The sequence below is a fragment of the Anomalospiza imberbis genome, chromosome 26 (assembly GCF_031753505.1).
Source record: "Anomalospiza imberbis isolate Cuckoo-Finch-1a 21T00152 chromosome 26, ASM3175350v1, whole genome shotgun sequence".
NCBI lineage: Eukaryota > Metazoa > Chordata > Aves > Passeriformes > Viduidae > Anomalospiza > Anomalospiza imberbis.
Window position 1 is genome coordinate 6,642,478 of NC_089706.1, and position 14,446 is coordinate 6,656,923.

General features: G+C 42.8%; 1 protein-coding gene across 2 annotated transcripts; it reads right to left on the reverse strand.

Moving 5' to 3' along the window:
- Positions 1-543: 543 nt before the first annotated feature.
- On the reverse strand, positions 544-12,048 carry LRIF1 (ligand dependent nuclear receptor interacting factor 1). Of its 2 annotated transcripts, XM_068173177.1 has the most exons (4): positions 11,949-11,995; positions 4,628-6,152; positions 2,986-3,264; positions 544-1,728 (listed from the first exon to the last, which is right to left on the reverse strand). In XM_068173177.1, the coding sequence occupies exons 1-4, from the start codon at positions 11,978-11,980 to the stop codon at positions 1,261-1,263; spliced, it is 2,304 nt and encodes a 767-aa protein (XP_068029278.1). In that variant the 5' UTR covers positions 11,981-11,995; the 3' UTR covers positions 544-1,260. The 2 variants fall into 2 exon arrangements, with proteins under 2 accessions (XP_068029278.1, XP_068029276.1); XM_068173175.1 differs by lacking the exon at positions 544-1,728 and having other exon boundaries at positions 2,947-3,264; positions 11,900-12,048.
- Between the last annotated feature and the right edge of the window lie 2,398 nt (positions 12,049-14,446).

Here is a 14,446-nt window from a genome sequence, read left to right on the forward strand (position 1 = left end):
CTCCAAGAAACATCCATCCTCCACCAAAAACCTATAGATAAACTGGGCATCCATGGGATAAGAAATGAAAACCCTGCAGATGAAAATTTAATTAAACAAAGTAAGAATAAATACAAAATTAAGGACAGTAAAAAAAAGCCTTCCATGAACACAAATCTGCAGCGGAGCTCTGCCAGGATTGGTGATGTTTAACATAAATATAAACAGACAGGAACAAAACAATAACAAACTCTGCTGGCAAAGAAAGTTGTTAATTGGTGAAATGGAAACTGAAAAACTGCAGAAGGAACCTGCAAGGATCAAAGACATGGACAACAGAGGACAGACAAGAAAAGGTGTCCCTACACATACAACAGAGCACAGTGGGGAAATACACACAAAGTTCTACAAAAATTAGGATGTAAAGACAGTCTGAGGGCACATCCCCTCCTACAAGGCAAACTAAGGTACCATAACTGAAGGTGGCAAGAGACATGTTCAAACAACAACAAATTAAAAGACATTCATTGATCATTGTTAAAGGTACTATCCAGGGATAAAGAGTTCTTTTAACTTCAAGAAATTATTATTAACAGAATTCTGTTAAAAAAAAATACATCCCAGCCTTCCAAAACAACCCCACAACCAAATTTCCACATTGCACAGCTAGCCATGGCCTTATAAAGGCTCACAATAATGACAGAGAGAGCCATGAATCCAAACAACTGTCACAGGGCTCCTCCTGCCTCTGTCTTCACATCTGCAAGAGGTTTCCTATAAATATCTGCACTGTTACTGTTTAAAGTCTAATTCCCAGATTCTTTAAATAGCATTTATTAACCACTGACTGTTGACCTCTTCTGAAAATTAAAGTTCTCGGGAATTCAAAGTTCTCATGCACATGAGAAAAACAAACAAAAAAGTATCTACAGCCAGGGTTTGCAATTTGCATTGGGGCTCTAAGAGCCAGGCCATGGAATTTGAAAGGGGAAAGTTTATTTGCTGAGACTAATACAGAACCCCCTCAATTCAAAATATGGGGAATATGCTGGTAAAAACGTCCTTTGTCTGTGCTCTTGGATCATGTCCCAGAAGTAGGATTTGATGGTCCAAGTCTCTTATTTCTGACATTTAACAAAAACCTACATTTCTCTAAATACACACATACTTAAACTTCATCTAGTTCTTCCATCTACTAGAAATATTCATTTAAGCATGGGATTTCCTCTTGAAGTCACTGAAGAGGTGATGCACGAGGTTGGGATCCCCAGGGCAGAGGTCTCAGCTTTGCTGCATTTCCCGGCGCATTTCCTCCAGTGCTGCGTTCTGCTGCCGCAGGGCCTGCTTCAGTCGCTTGATTTTTTCATCCCGTATTGTCTCATCCAGGTCCGGGGGAGCCATTGGGAAAGCATCATCTCGGAAAGAACCTTCCAGAATGGAAGTATCCTCTTCAGAAGTCACTAAAACTGAAATCCCCGGGTGGGTAGTGTCACTGTACTGGGGGAACGTGTCTTGCTCCGAGCTCCTCTCTTGGGACACTCCGACAAAGCCAGTGGGAACACCTGGCTGTGGGGAGGCTGGTGCAGGTGAAACACTCCTGTTAAGTGCACTGGAACTTGAACTGGTGATTTCTAAACTGGGACTTGTGGCTGATTTGATCGAAGTTCTCCTCCTCTTGCCACTGTCCGACAAAGGTGAGGATTTTATTTTCCTTTTCCTAATCAAATCCTCTTCCAGATCCACAATTATCTGCACAGTTAGAAACAGACAAAATTCACTTCTGTTAAACTCAGCATCAGTTACATTATAACACCAAGTTCTCTAAGCACAAATTACAAGTTATTTGTTGCAAGCTTGGAACTGACTGTAAGAAGTTTCTTTCAGCAAAGGAACAAACATATTTTTGTGTTTGATGTTTTTCTAGCAAAGATTCCCAGTTAACAATTCCAGACACTGAAATCCTTCCTTAGTCAATGCTGCATGTCTGCCTTTCCTGGCCATATCCATCATCTCCTGTGGCTGTTTAAGTTAACATTACTGCAGGACAAGAACTTTCTAATTTGATGGGAAAATTCAGTGTAGAAGAATTCTTCATGTCTACATTTCCAAAACCTCAATCTGAAGAGTAATGTCCATTATCAGACTAAATTTCTCACAGATGTTTTATTATTTGAATCATGGAATCACATCCAGGTTTGAGTTCCAAGACCTTAAATCCCATTCCATTCCACCCCATGCCATGGGCAAGTACACCTTCCATCAGACCAGGTTGCTCCAAGCTCCATCCAAGCTGGCCTTGGACACTTCTAAGGTATGGGTTAATGCTAATGTTAATGTTAAGAGCAGCCATGGATCTGCTCAATTATTAGCACAAAATTAGTAAACCTGAGAAAGTCTTTGATTGAGTTGAGTAGGATCACACAGAAGAAAATGTAGCTGAACAGAAACACTTAGATGGATAAAATCCCTTCCATGCATTAACATGGAAATTCTTCATTCCAGAAGTACTCAACCAATGACAAAGTTTGTAACAACATTTGTAATTCTAAAGATTGGACAGATCAAGAAGTAAATTTCTTTTAATTTCATGTAAACCCATTCCTCTGCCTGTACCCACTGCACTCCTAGACAAACATAATCATCTGCAGAGGCTTAAATATAAATAAGGATCACGAGGTCAGGTCCCTATTCCAACAAGGACCATCACCGTAAGTAGCAGGGACAGTCTTCTCAAATGCATTTGTTGTTCAAGTTTCCTCCAGCAGAACCCAAAATTGAGAATAAAAATTCCTAGAAGGTACTTGAGTCACAGAAATCTCAAACAGGTTCTAGGAACAATTCTCATAAAGATCCCAACAACTCCTGACTCTCCTGGTGAATCTAGAGGTGGGAGGCTCCAAACACCCGGTGAATCTAGAGGTGGGAGGCTCCAAACACCCCCAGCTCTGTACTGACTAAACATATGCTGCCTTCTGAGTGTGTTTAGCACTGAAAAATCCCAGGTACCTTTTCTTCTTTAACATATTCTTGATGATGACTCATTACTTCCACATCCAATGAGGATGAACTGCAAGACTCCTTTTTCCTTTTCAAGCTGTCATTGGAACAAACCCTTTCTTCTGGACTCTCACAGAAGGCCCTTAATGGTACTCTCGTAAGGTAAACTCTCTCCTCCTTAAAGAGACCAAATTTTTTCCTTAATTCCGAGTATTGTCTCCAGTGTGGGTGCTCTTGGTGTTTGATTTGAATAATCTTTCCCGGTGAATCCATCTTTACACATTTGATCTGAAATACAGAAACAGTGAAAGAGCCATCAATCACTCTCTCACTATATATATCTATAAATAGATAACATATATTAATATACAAAAAGTAGGTACTAGAAAGACAGGTGAACATTTATTTTGTCTGCCATTCTCCAAGAGCTACATTTAACACAGGTAACATTTGACAAAGACAAGCCGATTTTGATAAATTATATGCAAATTATTGTAGGTCTAACACTCGCTATTTAACACACCAAGTACATTGTGGAACATCCTGAAAATGTCCAGGCCAACCAGAAACCACAGAAATAAAAGAAGCAACAAGAGAATCACTTGTTTTACACTTTCAAAGTACCAAAGAGGAGGGGAGAGCAGGTAGTGTCTTTACTCTCTAATCCAGGTCTTTGCAAATTTAGGGACAAGAACACCAAATTTGTTGAGCTATTTCTCACTAAGGTTAAAGCAAATGCAAATGCTGAGACTCGGCATCACACAGCACTGAAGAAAATAAATGGTATTTCAACCATTTTTCAGGTGACAAACAATCAAAAAACTAAGTCTTAGAGTCTGTTGCAACAATTAAGTGTCTAAAAATTGAAAAAATACACTTAGCTGACATTTCTGTTCTTCCTGGACAACATAAATAAATTTTGGATTTTTTTCTTTGGAGACAAATTCATTCTGGCCTCTGGAGCTACTTAAAACATGACCCCCAGTCCTGTGTGGGGAGTTTGAGGATTGGAGGCTTACAACTTTTAACATATTTTCAGCATTATGACCTTAAAGGAATATGTCGATGCAGCCATTAATGATCTCAAGAGTTCCTTCTGCCTGGCGTGGACCCAGAAGGGAAGGAGGTGGACCCTCCCCACCAGGGCAGGGGAGGAAGGAAACACAGCTCCTGCCCTGGCTGGCAGAGCCAGCGGAACCTGGAGCTGACAGTGCCACACCAGAGCTGTCTCTGGAGGACAAATTCTGCTCTTCCAACTTATTTTCCTCTTGTGAAGCCACAAACTTGTCCTTCTCTACCCTACATCACCCCTACAGCCCTAAGGTTGTGCTGTAAGCATGTGGCATCAACATCTAAGAACTCAAACCATGAACAGCCTCCCTGGAGTTCAGTTATTGCTGATCATTTATCTTGGGAGGAAATCAAAAGCCACCTTTCCTCTGCTCCTTTCTTTTCTATGCATTTCTCACTTCCACAGTGCAAAATTATTGGGGGAAAGGCCATTTATTGACTAGAACCAACCTTAGAGCAGCATTTCCAGGATACCTGGTTACAAAAATGTGTGAACTCATCAAGAGCCATTTTATCCACCTAAAACCAGGACCGCAGAACTACTGACCAGACACTGAGTGGCATGTTTATGATTTATTACCTTTGGCCAGTCTTCACTGACAGCACATTCCTGCTTAGCCTGAGGTAACACAGCCCCTGCTGCTCTTGGGGAATGACTCATGTCTTTGCCATTTTGCCACACATTTTCCTGCATCCCTACTGCTGGATCTGGGATCACTTCACTGCAAGAAATGCTCTTGGTGAAGGACAAACTCTGTCTCTGGATTACAGTGGGATCCTGCTGATTAGCACTTGGTGTCAGCAGAGCTGCAGGTAGGGATTTTAAGTCATTTCTTAAGCTAACTGGTGATGAATTTTTGGAAACTGTACATGGTTTTGGGTCTTTCTGAGACAGCACCACTCCTTTGCTTTTTGACAACACCAGATTCACCACTTCACTGGTTATTTTATTGACTTCAGTAGAATCAATTTGCTTGGCTGTCTCCTTTTTAAGTAAAGCATCAGAAGAGAAAGATGTCTGTTTGTCAGCCTGGGCTGACAGTACATCAGAGCCTCTTTTGGTCAATAAATAGACTTTCCCATTGTACATGACCAGAGCATTATCTTTTAAAGGTGTGATTTTGGTTTGGCTTCCACCAGGACCATTAGAACAGAGTGGCAAAATATTTGCAGGGTTAACTTCTACATTCTTCGTGTCTGACAAAGTTTTCAGGATCTTGGAAGCCACATTATTTGAAGACTTTACAGGGATAAGACAAGCTGCTGAGAGCGGGGCAGTTTCTTGCACAATCCATTTCATGGGAGTCTGCTGACACTGCTGCCCCTCAGATGTGACTGGCTCAGGAGAAGAACCAGATCCCTTCTGGGCAGCTGTCACTATCTGTGTCTTTGAAACTTCTGTGGCAGGTTTGCGACAAAAGCTCTGCAAGCGCTTGGGCAGGACTTGGGAGGTTTTCACTGTGTTCACGGGTGACATGTAAATCACCGTCGGCGTTTTTGTACTGTCAGCCCCTCCAGACACATTGGTGGCTGCAGCTGCCAGGATTTTTTGCTGTATTGCAGGTGGCAAAAGAGACGCTGGGACAGATTTCACTTCTGCATCAGCTGGAATCTGGAGGTGGTGTCCGGAGGGCAGCACTGGAGACTTGACAGTCACGGGGAGGGGTTTGGTGTTCACCACCCTGTAGGTTGTGCTGTTCTGGTGAGAGGAGCTTGTGATGGTCACGTTCTGCAAGGACACTCCATCCATGGGCAGAGAGCTGCTCTGGGCATTGGCAGGTGCACTTGGAATCAAGCTTTCCTTTTCAGAATCTGCCCTAGCACTTTCCTGCTTGTCTAATGTCCTCGTAAGAATAATCTTTCCAGGATTAGAAGGCTGAAAAATCGGTATCTTAACGGATGAAGGTGCAGCAGTATTGCCAATCTGTGTCTTAAAAGTAAGATGGACTGGGCTAGAAACATCTGCGTTAGAATTAATTGGCATGGCAGGAGACTGAACTATTGGCACAAAGCTTCCAGAAGTTTTAGAAATGGGAAGCAATTTCAGAAGGTTTTTTCCATCTGGTCCCGTTGTCTGAATGACTCGGTACATACAGCCTGCAATGCTTAACAAAGAAAAGGAAAAAGAGAGAAAAATGAAAGGCAGTGTAAGTGAATAAGCATAGGTACTTTAATTCACGAGCATCAGTGAACTCTACACCCAGGGCTGAAGCAGATTAACTCCTGGAAATGCCTGAGCTAATCTTCAGGAGCTTCCTACTGACCTACCCAGGTTTCCATTTCAGACCACCTCAGACTGTCCGAAAATAGTGTCCAACTTCAACATTCCAGAGTAGCAAGAAATGGCATCTTTTTCAGATTAAAAGTAAATTAAAAGACCCCAGGAAAGAACTCACATTACCTCTTCTTCCCCTCATGGGGGCCTTTCATTTTGAAAATGAAACCACTACCTCCCAATTTCCCAAGGAAGCCATAATTTTCCCTTTCCCACCTCCCTGTTACTATTTATATCCTTCCTGAGTGCTATGAACTATGAATTTCAGGAACATTTCAGGAAAATACAGGCAGAGTAGTTGCATGGCAAGATGGAAGCAGAAATTACTTCAGACACAACAAAGGAATTTTGAAGCAGATGCATTTATCCTGTGGAACAGGTGGCTCCTGTGCCTCCATCACACCTGCCTGGCCATTCTTGAGACAGATACAGACCACAGAGGTGGTTCATCCTCAAAGAGATGGAAAACCCTCAAATACTACTGGGTTATAAACATTTTTGAGAACAGAAGTCTAAATCTGGGAAGGAAAAGGCTTCAAAACCAAGGAGGAACACATGGAAACAGCACTAGGGACATCTCGAAGAGAAAACAGATTTCTTGCAGGTAAAGGTAGGAACTCACTAAGAGACCGACAGATCTTGTCAAAACACAAGTTAGTTGTGACTGTTCCAAACGCCAAGGTTTTCTGAGTCCATGGCAAGACAAAGAACCTTTTCCACTCCAGGGGAGTTTGCCCAAAGCAGGCTCTTCTGCAAAGAGCTTGACTCTGAGAACAATCTACTGCCCAAAGCACTGCAGAGACACATGTGGGCAGAGCTGCCCTTACTGGAATGAAGAGACCAAATCACTGGAAGTTATTTCCTGACAGCAGATCCAGAGCGATGAAAAGGCAGAGCTGCCAATTCCACCTGGAGTCACCAAGAGCACCAGCTCCATCCCATCGACCTCCTACGTCAATAAATGCCTTGGGAAGACGAACATGGGAGTAGGTCCCAGTCCCATCCCAATGATATCAGTGCTGTGTTCTGCTTTCTGTCAGGTACTTTTGAAACCAGCATTGTTTTCTGTCTTTTCAGGCATCTGACTCAGCTTGGAGCAGTGCCTGGAAGAGCTCTGTCCTGCATCCCACCACTGTGTCTGTTCAGGAGTCAACCAACCTTTGCCTTTTCCCATCAAGTGGGAAGTCACAGGAATGCTCTTCACTCCCAAAGCTGGGCAGTTGCTGCTGGGGGTCCCATTCCCCTGGGGACTGACAAAAATACCCCACTACTGTCTGCCCAACACACAAAGGCATCAGGGACACACAGCTTTCCTTGCTGTGACCTTGGAATTAACTCCCACACCTAGTATTTTGGTACAATGTCTCAATTCTGGACACAATGTGTGAAAATTGAGATTTTTACATGAGGTATCAGTGCAGTGGGCAGGAAATTCTGCAGTACTTTTGCTTTTAAGGTACTGAAAATTAAAATATGGTCAATATATCACACAATTCCTAATGGAAGCTGTCATTGAAGGGCTTAGGCGCAAAATGGAACTGGATGCTTTGGAATCAGAAATGAGACTTGAGATGGACTAGCACTGACAGATAACAATCCGACAGAAAACAGTTTTGCTTGAACGAAGAGGAAGTAGAAATATTTGTGTCTTTGAACATAACTAAAGCAGAGAAAAAAGACTTTTCGAGAACTTTAAGCCTTCTAGCACGACTGCCAATGCAAATGAGGAACAGCAGCAGCTCCTGGACAACACTTTGTCTGTTCTGTGCTTTGAATCTCTCAACACTTCTTTCATAACTTAATGATCTACAGCCTCAACTTTACTTCTACATATAAGAAGTAAAGGCAAATTCAGAAGGATTTTTTCAGCAAGTCCAACAAACATGGAAGTGCTGAACAGAGAAACAGGCACTTACCTGCACCCCCAACTAACTAGGGTTGCAAAATGGCACCAAGAAGAAACCTCCAAAGAGGCTTGCTCCTCCACCTGTCAAAGCAAGGGGACACTTCTAACTTTTGGGCAAGAGGAGGAGGAGCAGATCAGAGGGAGAGGAAGCAAGAAAAACAGGGAGAGATGAGCTGACGATGTATTTGCATCAATATGTTCCTCTGCCAGTTTCCAGTGCTCACCTCCTCATTCCACCTGGAATCACCATTCACCTCAGCTCGACGGACTTAAAAACTGGTTTTGACTGTGCTACAAACAGGAACTTTAAAAGTAGACTGGGAGAAAAAGCACCAGTAAAAAAATCTCATTTGCCTGAATTTCAGATCATTCTGCTTTCAATGATTATAGAAGGCAACTGTAGCTTTTTATCTACATGAAAAAGAGCAAGACACCCCAAAATCATAATTGTCTAGGAAATAGCATTCTTTAACTTGAAACAAATATCAGGTATTTACATGTCTGGAGAATGACAAAAAGCTAAAGGATAGGCAAGAGAGAAGGAAAGTCCAATAAGATATTGAGAAGTGGAATTCACACATATTTACTCAAACAACAGAGGAGAGAAAGAATCACAGCAAATCTTTTTAGCTCTCTAAGTTGAAAAGGCTTCATTGCAACAACTTCACATCATAAAGCTTTTCCCAGGTGAAGTTTCATGTTACCAGAATAAAATAAAGCACTGTCCCCATACATTTTTGAGTGATGAAGAGGAGAGTTAGAAGTAGCTTTGCTTCAGTCTTCAAGGTCATTGCTTCCTTGAATTAATGAATCTTTAAGAATGTCTTAAGCAGAATGAAAAAAACTCCATCAGTATCCCCTTTTTAGGGTGTCAGATTAATTTGGTTAATGAACAGGTTAATTTCTTTTCCTAGCGGGGAGAAAAAAAAAAAGGAAATCTGTATCATGCCAGGTTGTCCTTGGGGACTTCTCCCATAGTTACTGAAGTAGAGTTTTCTTTCTCCTCTTCATCCTCCTTCGCTTCCAACCCCGTAAAAATGTATCTCCTCAAGTCTCGTATACAAACACTCAGAAATAATTGTCTTGTTATGATACTTTAGAAAGGCCTAAGGCAGATCCATGAACAAATCTTGAGGGAAATAAACTCAAAGAAGACAAAAAAAAAAAGGTGGACTGGAAAAAATCTTATTTAACATCACCAGAGAAATTATCAAATTCAATAAAAACAATCAAATAAAATTATGTGACATTCACAGAGGGACCTGTCAACCAGATCACATTTTTTTGACCCAAAAAGGAGATTTATTTTGGAGAACAGTCTGTGTGTGGCAACACCAACACCTCCCCATAGATGTAGCATTAAGGAAGGCAAGAAAGCAGACAGAACAGAAAGAAACTGGGAGATTTATTTCTTTACTTACTTATTTCAAAACAGAAAAAAATAAAAAGAATAATCTACATTCCCTTCAGTTCATCAGAATTCCTGTATTCTTGACCAGACACACCAGTTTTATTGTCCAAACTTCTCTCTCTGTTCATTACTCTCAGTAAGCATCACAAAACACAAAATACTGAGTATTCAAACATTCACCTTCTGTCCTTTATGCGTGCATTAACAAAACCACCCTTGGATTATTTTCAGGAAATAGGAATATTTATTTCTGCCAAATAAATTCATTCACCAAATCCAGTGCAAACACCAGCACATGATTCCCCAGAAATCCAGACAGTGCCATTAAAAAATGCATCAGTGGAGACCAAAGACACAAACTGGCTCAATTTTCCTGCAAACTTGTCAGAAGGAGCAATGAGCTACTTTTCCACCTACCTTCACTCCCAACTGTTCCTTTAGGCACAACTTTCATCTACAAATGTGAATAAATAACCAGGGACTATGGGCTACTCCAGAGAACCAAAAAAATTTATTTTAATGGGTTCAGTTGGATCCAGGAAGTGGCAAAGTAACAATTTCTTGTAAACAGGAAACGTGCACCCAGTGACAAAGTAAAATGAATTGATGATTGTAGTTGATACATATTTATTTGATACAGCTGCATTCACTCCATGGATTATTTGAAAACTGTAATAAAATAATAATAGTAACGATGATAATAAATATATAGTAACATATAATTTAGACAATATACAGTAACCATCATTATTATCATTATCATCATCTAAAGGAAATCAAGAAATTGATGCTGAATTTGTGACCAGAATTTCAGTTCAAGCCATCTCATGATGTGAGGTTTTATCCTAAACCAGAAGCTTTCCATAATGGCAGAAAAAACCTTTCTGTTTGACAGTAATTGTTTCTGGGAACTCTTTTCATCCACTGTGTAATATTCCCTGAAGTAGAGATAATTGTGGATGTGCAAACTGCCAGGAAACACCCCCTGTGCTCTACCATCAACCACAGCTCTCCTGATCCATGACCGAATCCTCCTCCACCACAAAACCTCTGGTAGAACCTGTGACCATCACAAACACCCAACGTGGATCCCACAGCAGCCTCGGGATTCAGAAATCACCCAGAACTCATCCCTGAACACACAAAGCACCCTGAAAACTCCTGAGAGACGTGGAAAGGCATCAGGAGCCAAACCACGGCTGGAGCTACTGGGCCCGCTGAGCTCCCCAGCGTAAAGCATGAACGGAAACACAGGGAGCTGGGCAGCCCAGAGAATTCTGTCAGCAGGATTGCAGCCAGGACAGCCCAGCACTGCCACCTCTGCGGGGTTTAATGGTAATGAGGGACCTGAGCAGTGAAACTGACCCAGAGAGCCCAGGCAAGGGAACGGAGCTGGGGACAGGGCTGGAGCACCAGGAGAAGCTGAGGGAGCTGGAAAGGGGCTCAGCCTGGAGAAAAGGAGGCTCAGGGTGACCTTCTGGCTCTGCACAACTCCTGACAGGAGGGGACAGCCAGAGGGGTCAGGCTCTGCTCCCAGGGAACAGGGACAGGAGGAGAGAGAACGGCCTCAGGCTGGGCCAGCGGAGGTTCAGGTTGGATACTGGGGAAAATTTCTTCAAGGAAAGGGTGGCCAAGCATTGGAAAAGGCTTCTCAAGGCAGAGGTGCACTCACCATCCGTAGAAGTGTTAAAAAAAATGAGTGGATGAGGCACTTGGGGACATGGGTTTGTGGTGAATGCGGCAATGCTGGGGGAATTGGTTGGACTCATTGATCTCATTGAGCTTTTCCAAGGCAAATAATTCCGTGAAAGGTTCAATTCCTCTCACATCCCCACTCCCGCTTTCCCGGCTATCTCCAGCACACACCACCCCCACCGCGATGTGGCCGCAGTGACAACAAAGACCAAGAGCCCCCGACAGCAAAACACAACCAGAACACAAGTGGCGTCAAGCCGGAGACGGCACCGCACACGGGACGGAGCTGGAACTGCACCCAGGCCGCTCCGCTCCGCCTGGAATGGAAACGGGAAAAGGAGAGAAGGAAGGAAGGGACGAAGGAAAAGGACAAGGAAAGGATGGGATAGAAAAACATAAGAAACAGATGAGAAAGGAAGGGATAATAAAGGAATGGATGGGAAGGGAACGAACAGGACGATGCCATCCCCGCCGCTCCCCGCCCGTCCCGCCGGGGCCGCCACCGCCCCCGCCCTCCCGTTTCCGCCCACGGGTCCCGGCAGGGCGGCAAGCGGCGGGACCGTACCTGGCGGGGCGTCCCTGCGAGCCGGACCCCCGGGCCCGCCCGTACTCACAACTGCGGCCGCCGCTCAGGGCTCCGCGACATGGCGGGGCGGCCCCGCCGCGGCTCCGCATGCGCGTCACTTCCGCTCGCCCCGCCCCTGCCACCGCCGCTTCCGGGACGCCGCTTCCGGGAAGTGGCGCCGCCCGGCGGCCACGAACGGCATGGCGGGGGTGGCGCTTCCGGTGCGGGCGGAAACGGGCGGGGCGGGGTGGGGCCAGGGGGAGCGGCACCGGCACCGGCACACGGGCCGGCCACGGGACAGCGCCACTCAGCGCGGGCGGGCGTTTACATGGCAATTTGCCTATGCAAATCTGTTATAATGTATGCAAGCGCAGGTGTCTGTCAGAGAGCGTGGGCTGAATATATTACACACGTGAGAAGCATTGTGTGCTGTTGGTGAGCTTTGTATGTAATATATATTATGTAATATATAAAATTAATAACAAAATAGATCATCTAATATTGTAATGATATAGTTGTATAATTATAAGTAATCGTGGTAAAATAAATTGAAATAAAAGTAATAAATAATAAAATTTATAATAAAATATAATGAAAATTTATATTATTATTATATTTTTATATAATTATATATATTATAATTATTATTATTATATAGAATATATATTATATTATATATATTATATATATATTATTATATAGAATAATTATTATATTTTTATCATTTATTATGTGTTATTATATATTTGTAATATATTATTATATATCTATCATTATTGTATTTTTGTATTATACAGATGCTATGAAAAGGGGCACCTGAGGCTGCATAGACTACAAATATACATGTGTATATAAAAGGAGACTGAGGCTGTGATATATATACATGTATACATATATGTAAATATATGTAATATATAATTATAGATAATGTTGTAATATAGCAACATGTATAGTACCCAACAAGAAACAATACCATGACACTGTGGGATGTAACAGTAAATATAAGTACAAATAATACACTACAAAACATATATATATGGCAGATATAAAATACCCTGTGCATTTTGTTATATATTCTGGGTTATTAAAGTTACATAAAAAAATGAAAGAGTGCCTGGGAGTGGGTGCATTCGCAGAGTATAAATATGTGTGTATAAAATGGTGAGAGAGTGAAAATAACACAAATCACATCATATATGGTTAAGTGCTCTATGGTGTAACATTAGGATAAAAGGATGTCTGAGACTGTATAAACACATGGGCCTATAGATATGAATGTATGTGTATAAATACACATACTAAAGGTGTTTATATATTATGTCAATATTAGATATATAATACATATATATTATATTATATTATATTATATTATATTATATTATATTATATTATATTATATTAATTATATTAGTGAAATTTGTCAGGTTGACAAGGTGGGAGTTGGTCACAGGTTGGACTCGATGGTCCTGGAGGGCTTTTTCAACCTCAACGATTCCATGACTTGCAGTGTCAGACTCTATTCCATGGAAGGGAAGAGTTTCAAAATCACCTGGTAAAATTTACTTTCACCAACTATAAATTGCCAAGGTGACACAAAATGCTGGGGAGTTTCAAAATCACCTGGTAAAGTTTACTTCCACCACCTATAAATTGCCAAAGTGAGACGAAATGCTGGGGGCACATTTGGGTGTTCTCCACAGGTGGAGGAACAGCTTTGGCAGCCGTGTCCCTCCCTCTGTGACGCCAGGCTTGTTCTTCTTCCTTGGCAGGGGTGAGCCCGTGTGGCTCGGAGGGTGAACCAGGACCACGTCAGCCCGCACCCCACCTCCCCAGAGCTTCAGCTGCTTCCCCACCCCAGAGCCAACACACTGACAGTCACTAGTGGGGCCAAACATGGTGCTCCATGTCACGTTGTCCATGAAGATAGGCCAGGATGGATGGGCTTGGAGCACCCGGGGATAGTGGAATATGTCCCTGCCCATGGCAGGGGGTGGGACAGGATGAGCTTAAAGACCCTCCCAAACCAAACTAGTCTGGAGTTCTGGGATTCTGAGATGTTACAAAACTGCTTGAGACATTCTTGTCACTGATTTTCATGTTGCCCCTTGGGAACAGACTGAAACCCTTTTATATTCTGTCCTCTCCCTTGCCCCATGGCCAGGATCACAGAATCCCAGAATCACTTAGGTTGAAAAAGACTTCCAAGACCATCAAGTCCAACCCATGACCAGTCACCAGCTGAACAAAACTACTGAGTGCCACAAGCAGTCAATCCTTGGAAATGTCCAAGGACAATGACTCTACCACCAATGGATCCCCCATTTCCCCCCTCCACCCCAAGCAAGAGAATGAGTCAAAACTCTTTGGATTTGTGAATGTCTAGATTGTAGTAACAATGGGCTGTTGGGGTAATACAGGAGAAGGTGGGTGTGTCATGAAGAAACCACATCCATCCCATGAAGTACCCACACTGGAGCAGGAGAAATGCAAGGAAGAATGAGCAGCAGAGGGGAGTTTTTATACACTGACCACATCCCCCATTCTCCA

Bases quoted from the DNA above. Each gene is read 5' to 3' on its own strand.
- LRIF1 (XM_068173177.1), bottom strand. From the start codon at position 11,980: ATGTCGCGGAGCCCTGAGCGGCGGCCGCAGTT. The intron at 3,265-4,627 runs GTAATAAATCAT...TCTGTATTTCAG, and splicing joins TCAGTGAAGACTGGCCAAAG to ATCAAATGTGTAAAGATGGA. The intron at 1,729-2,985 runs GTACCTGGGATT...CTAACTGTGCAG, and splicing joins AATATGTTAAAGAAGAAAAG to ATAATTGTGGATCTGGAAGA.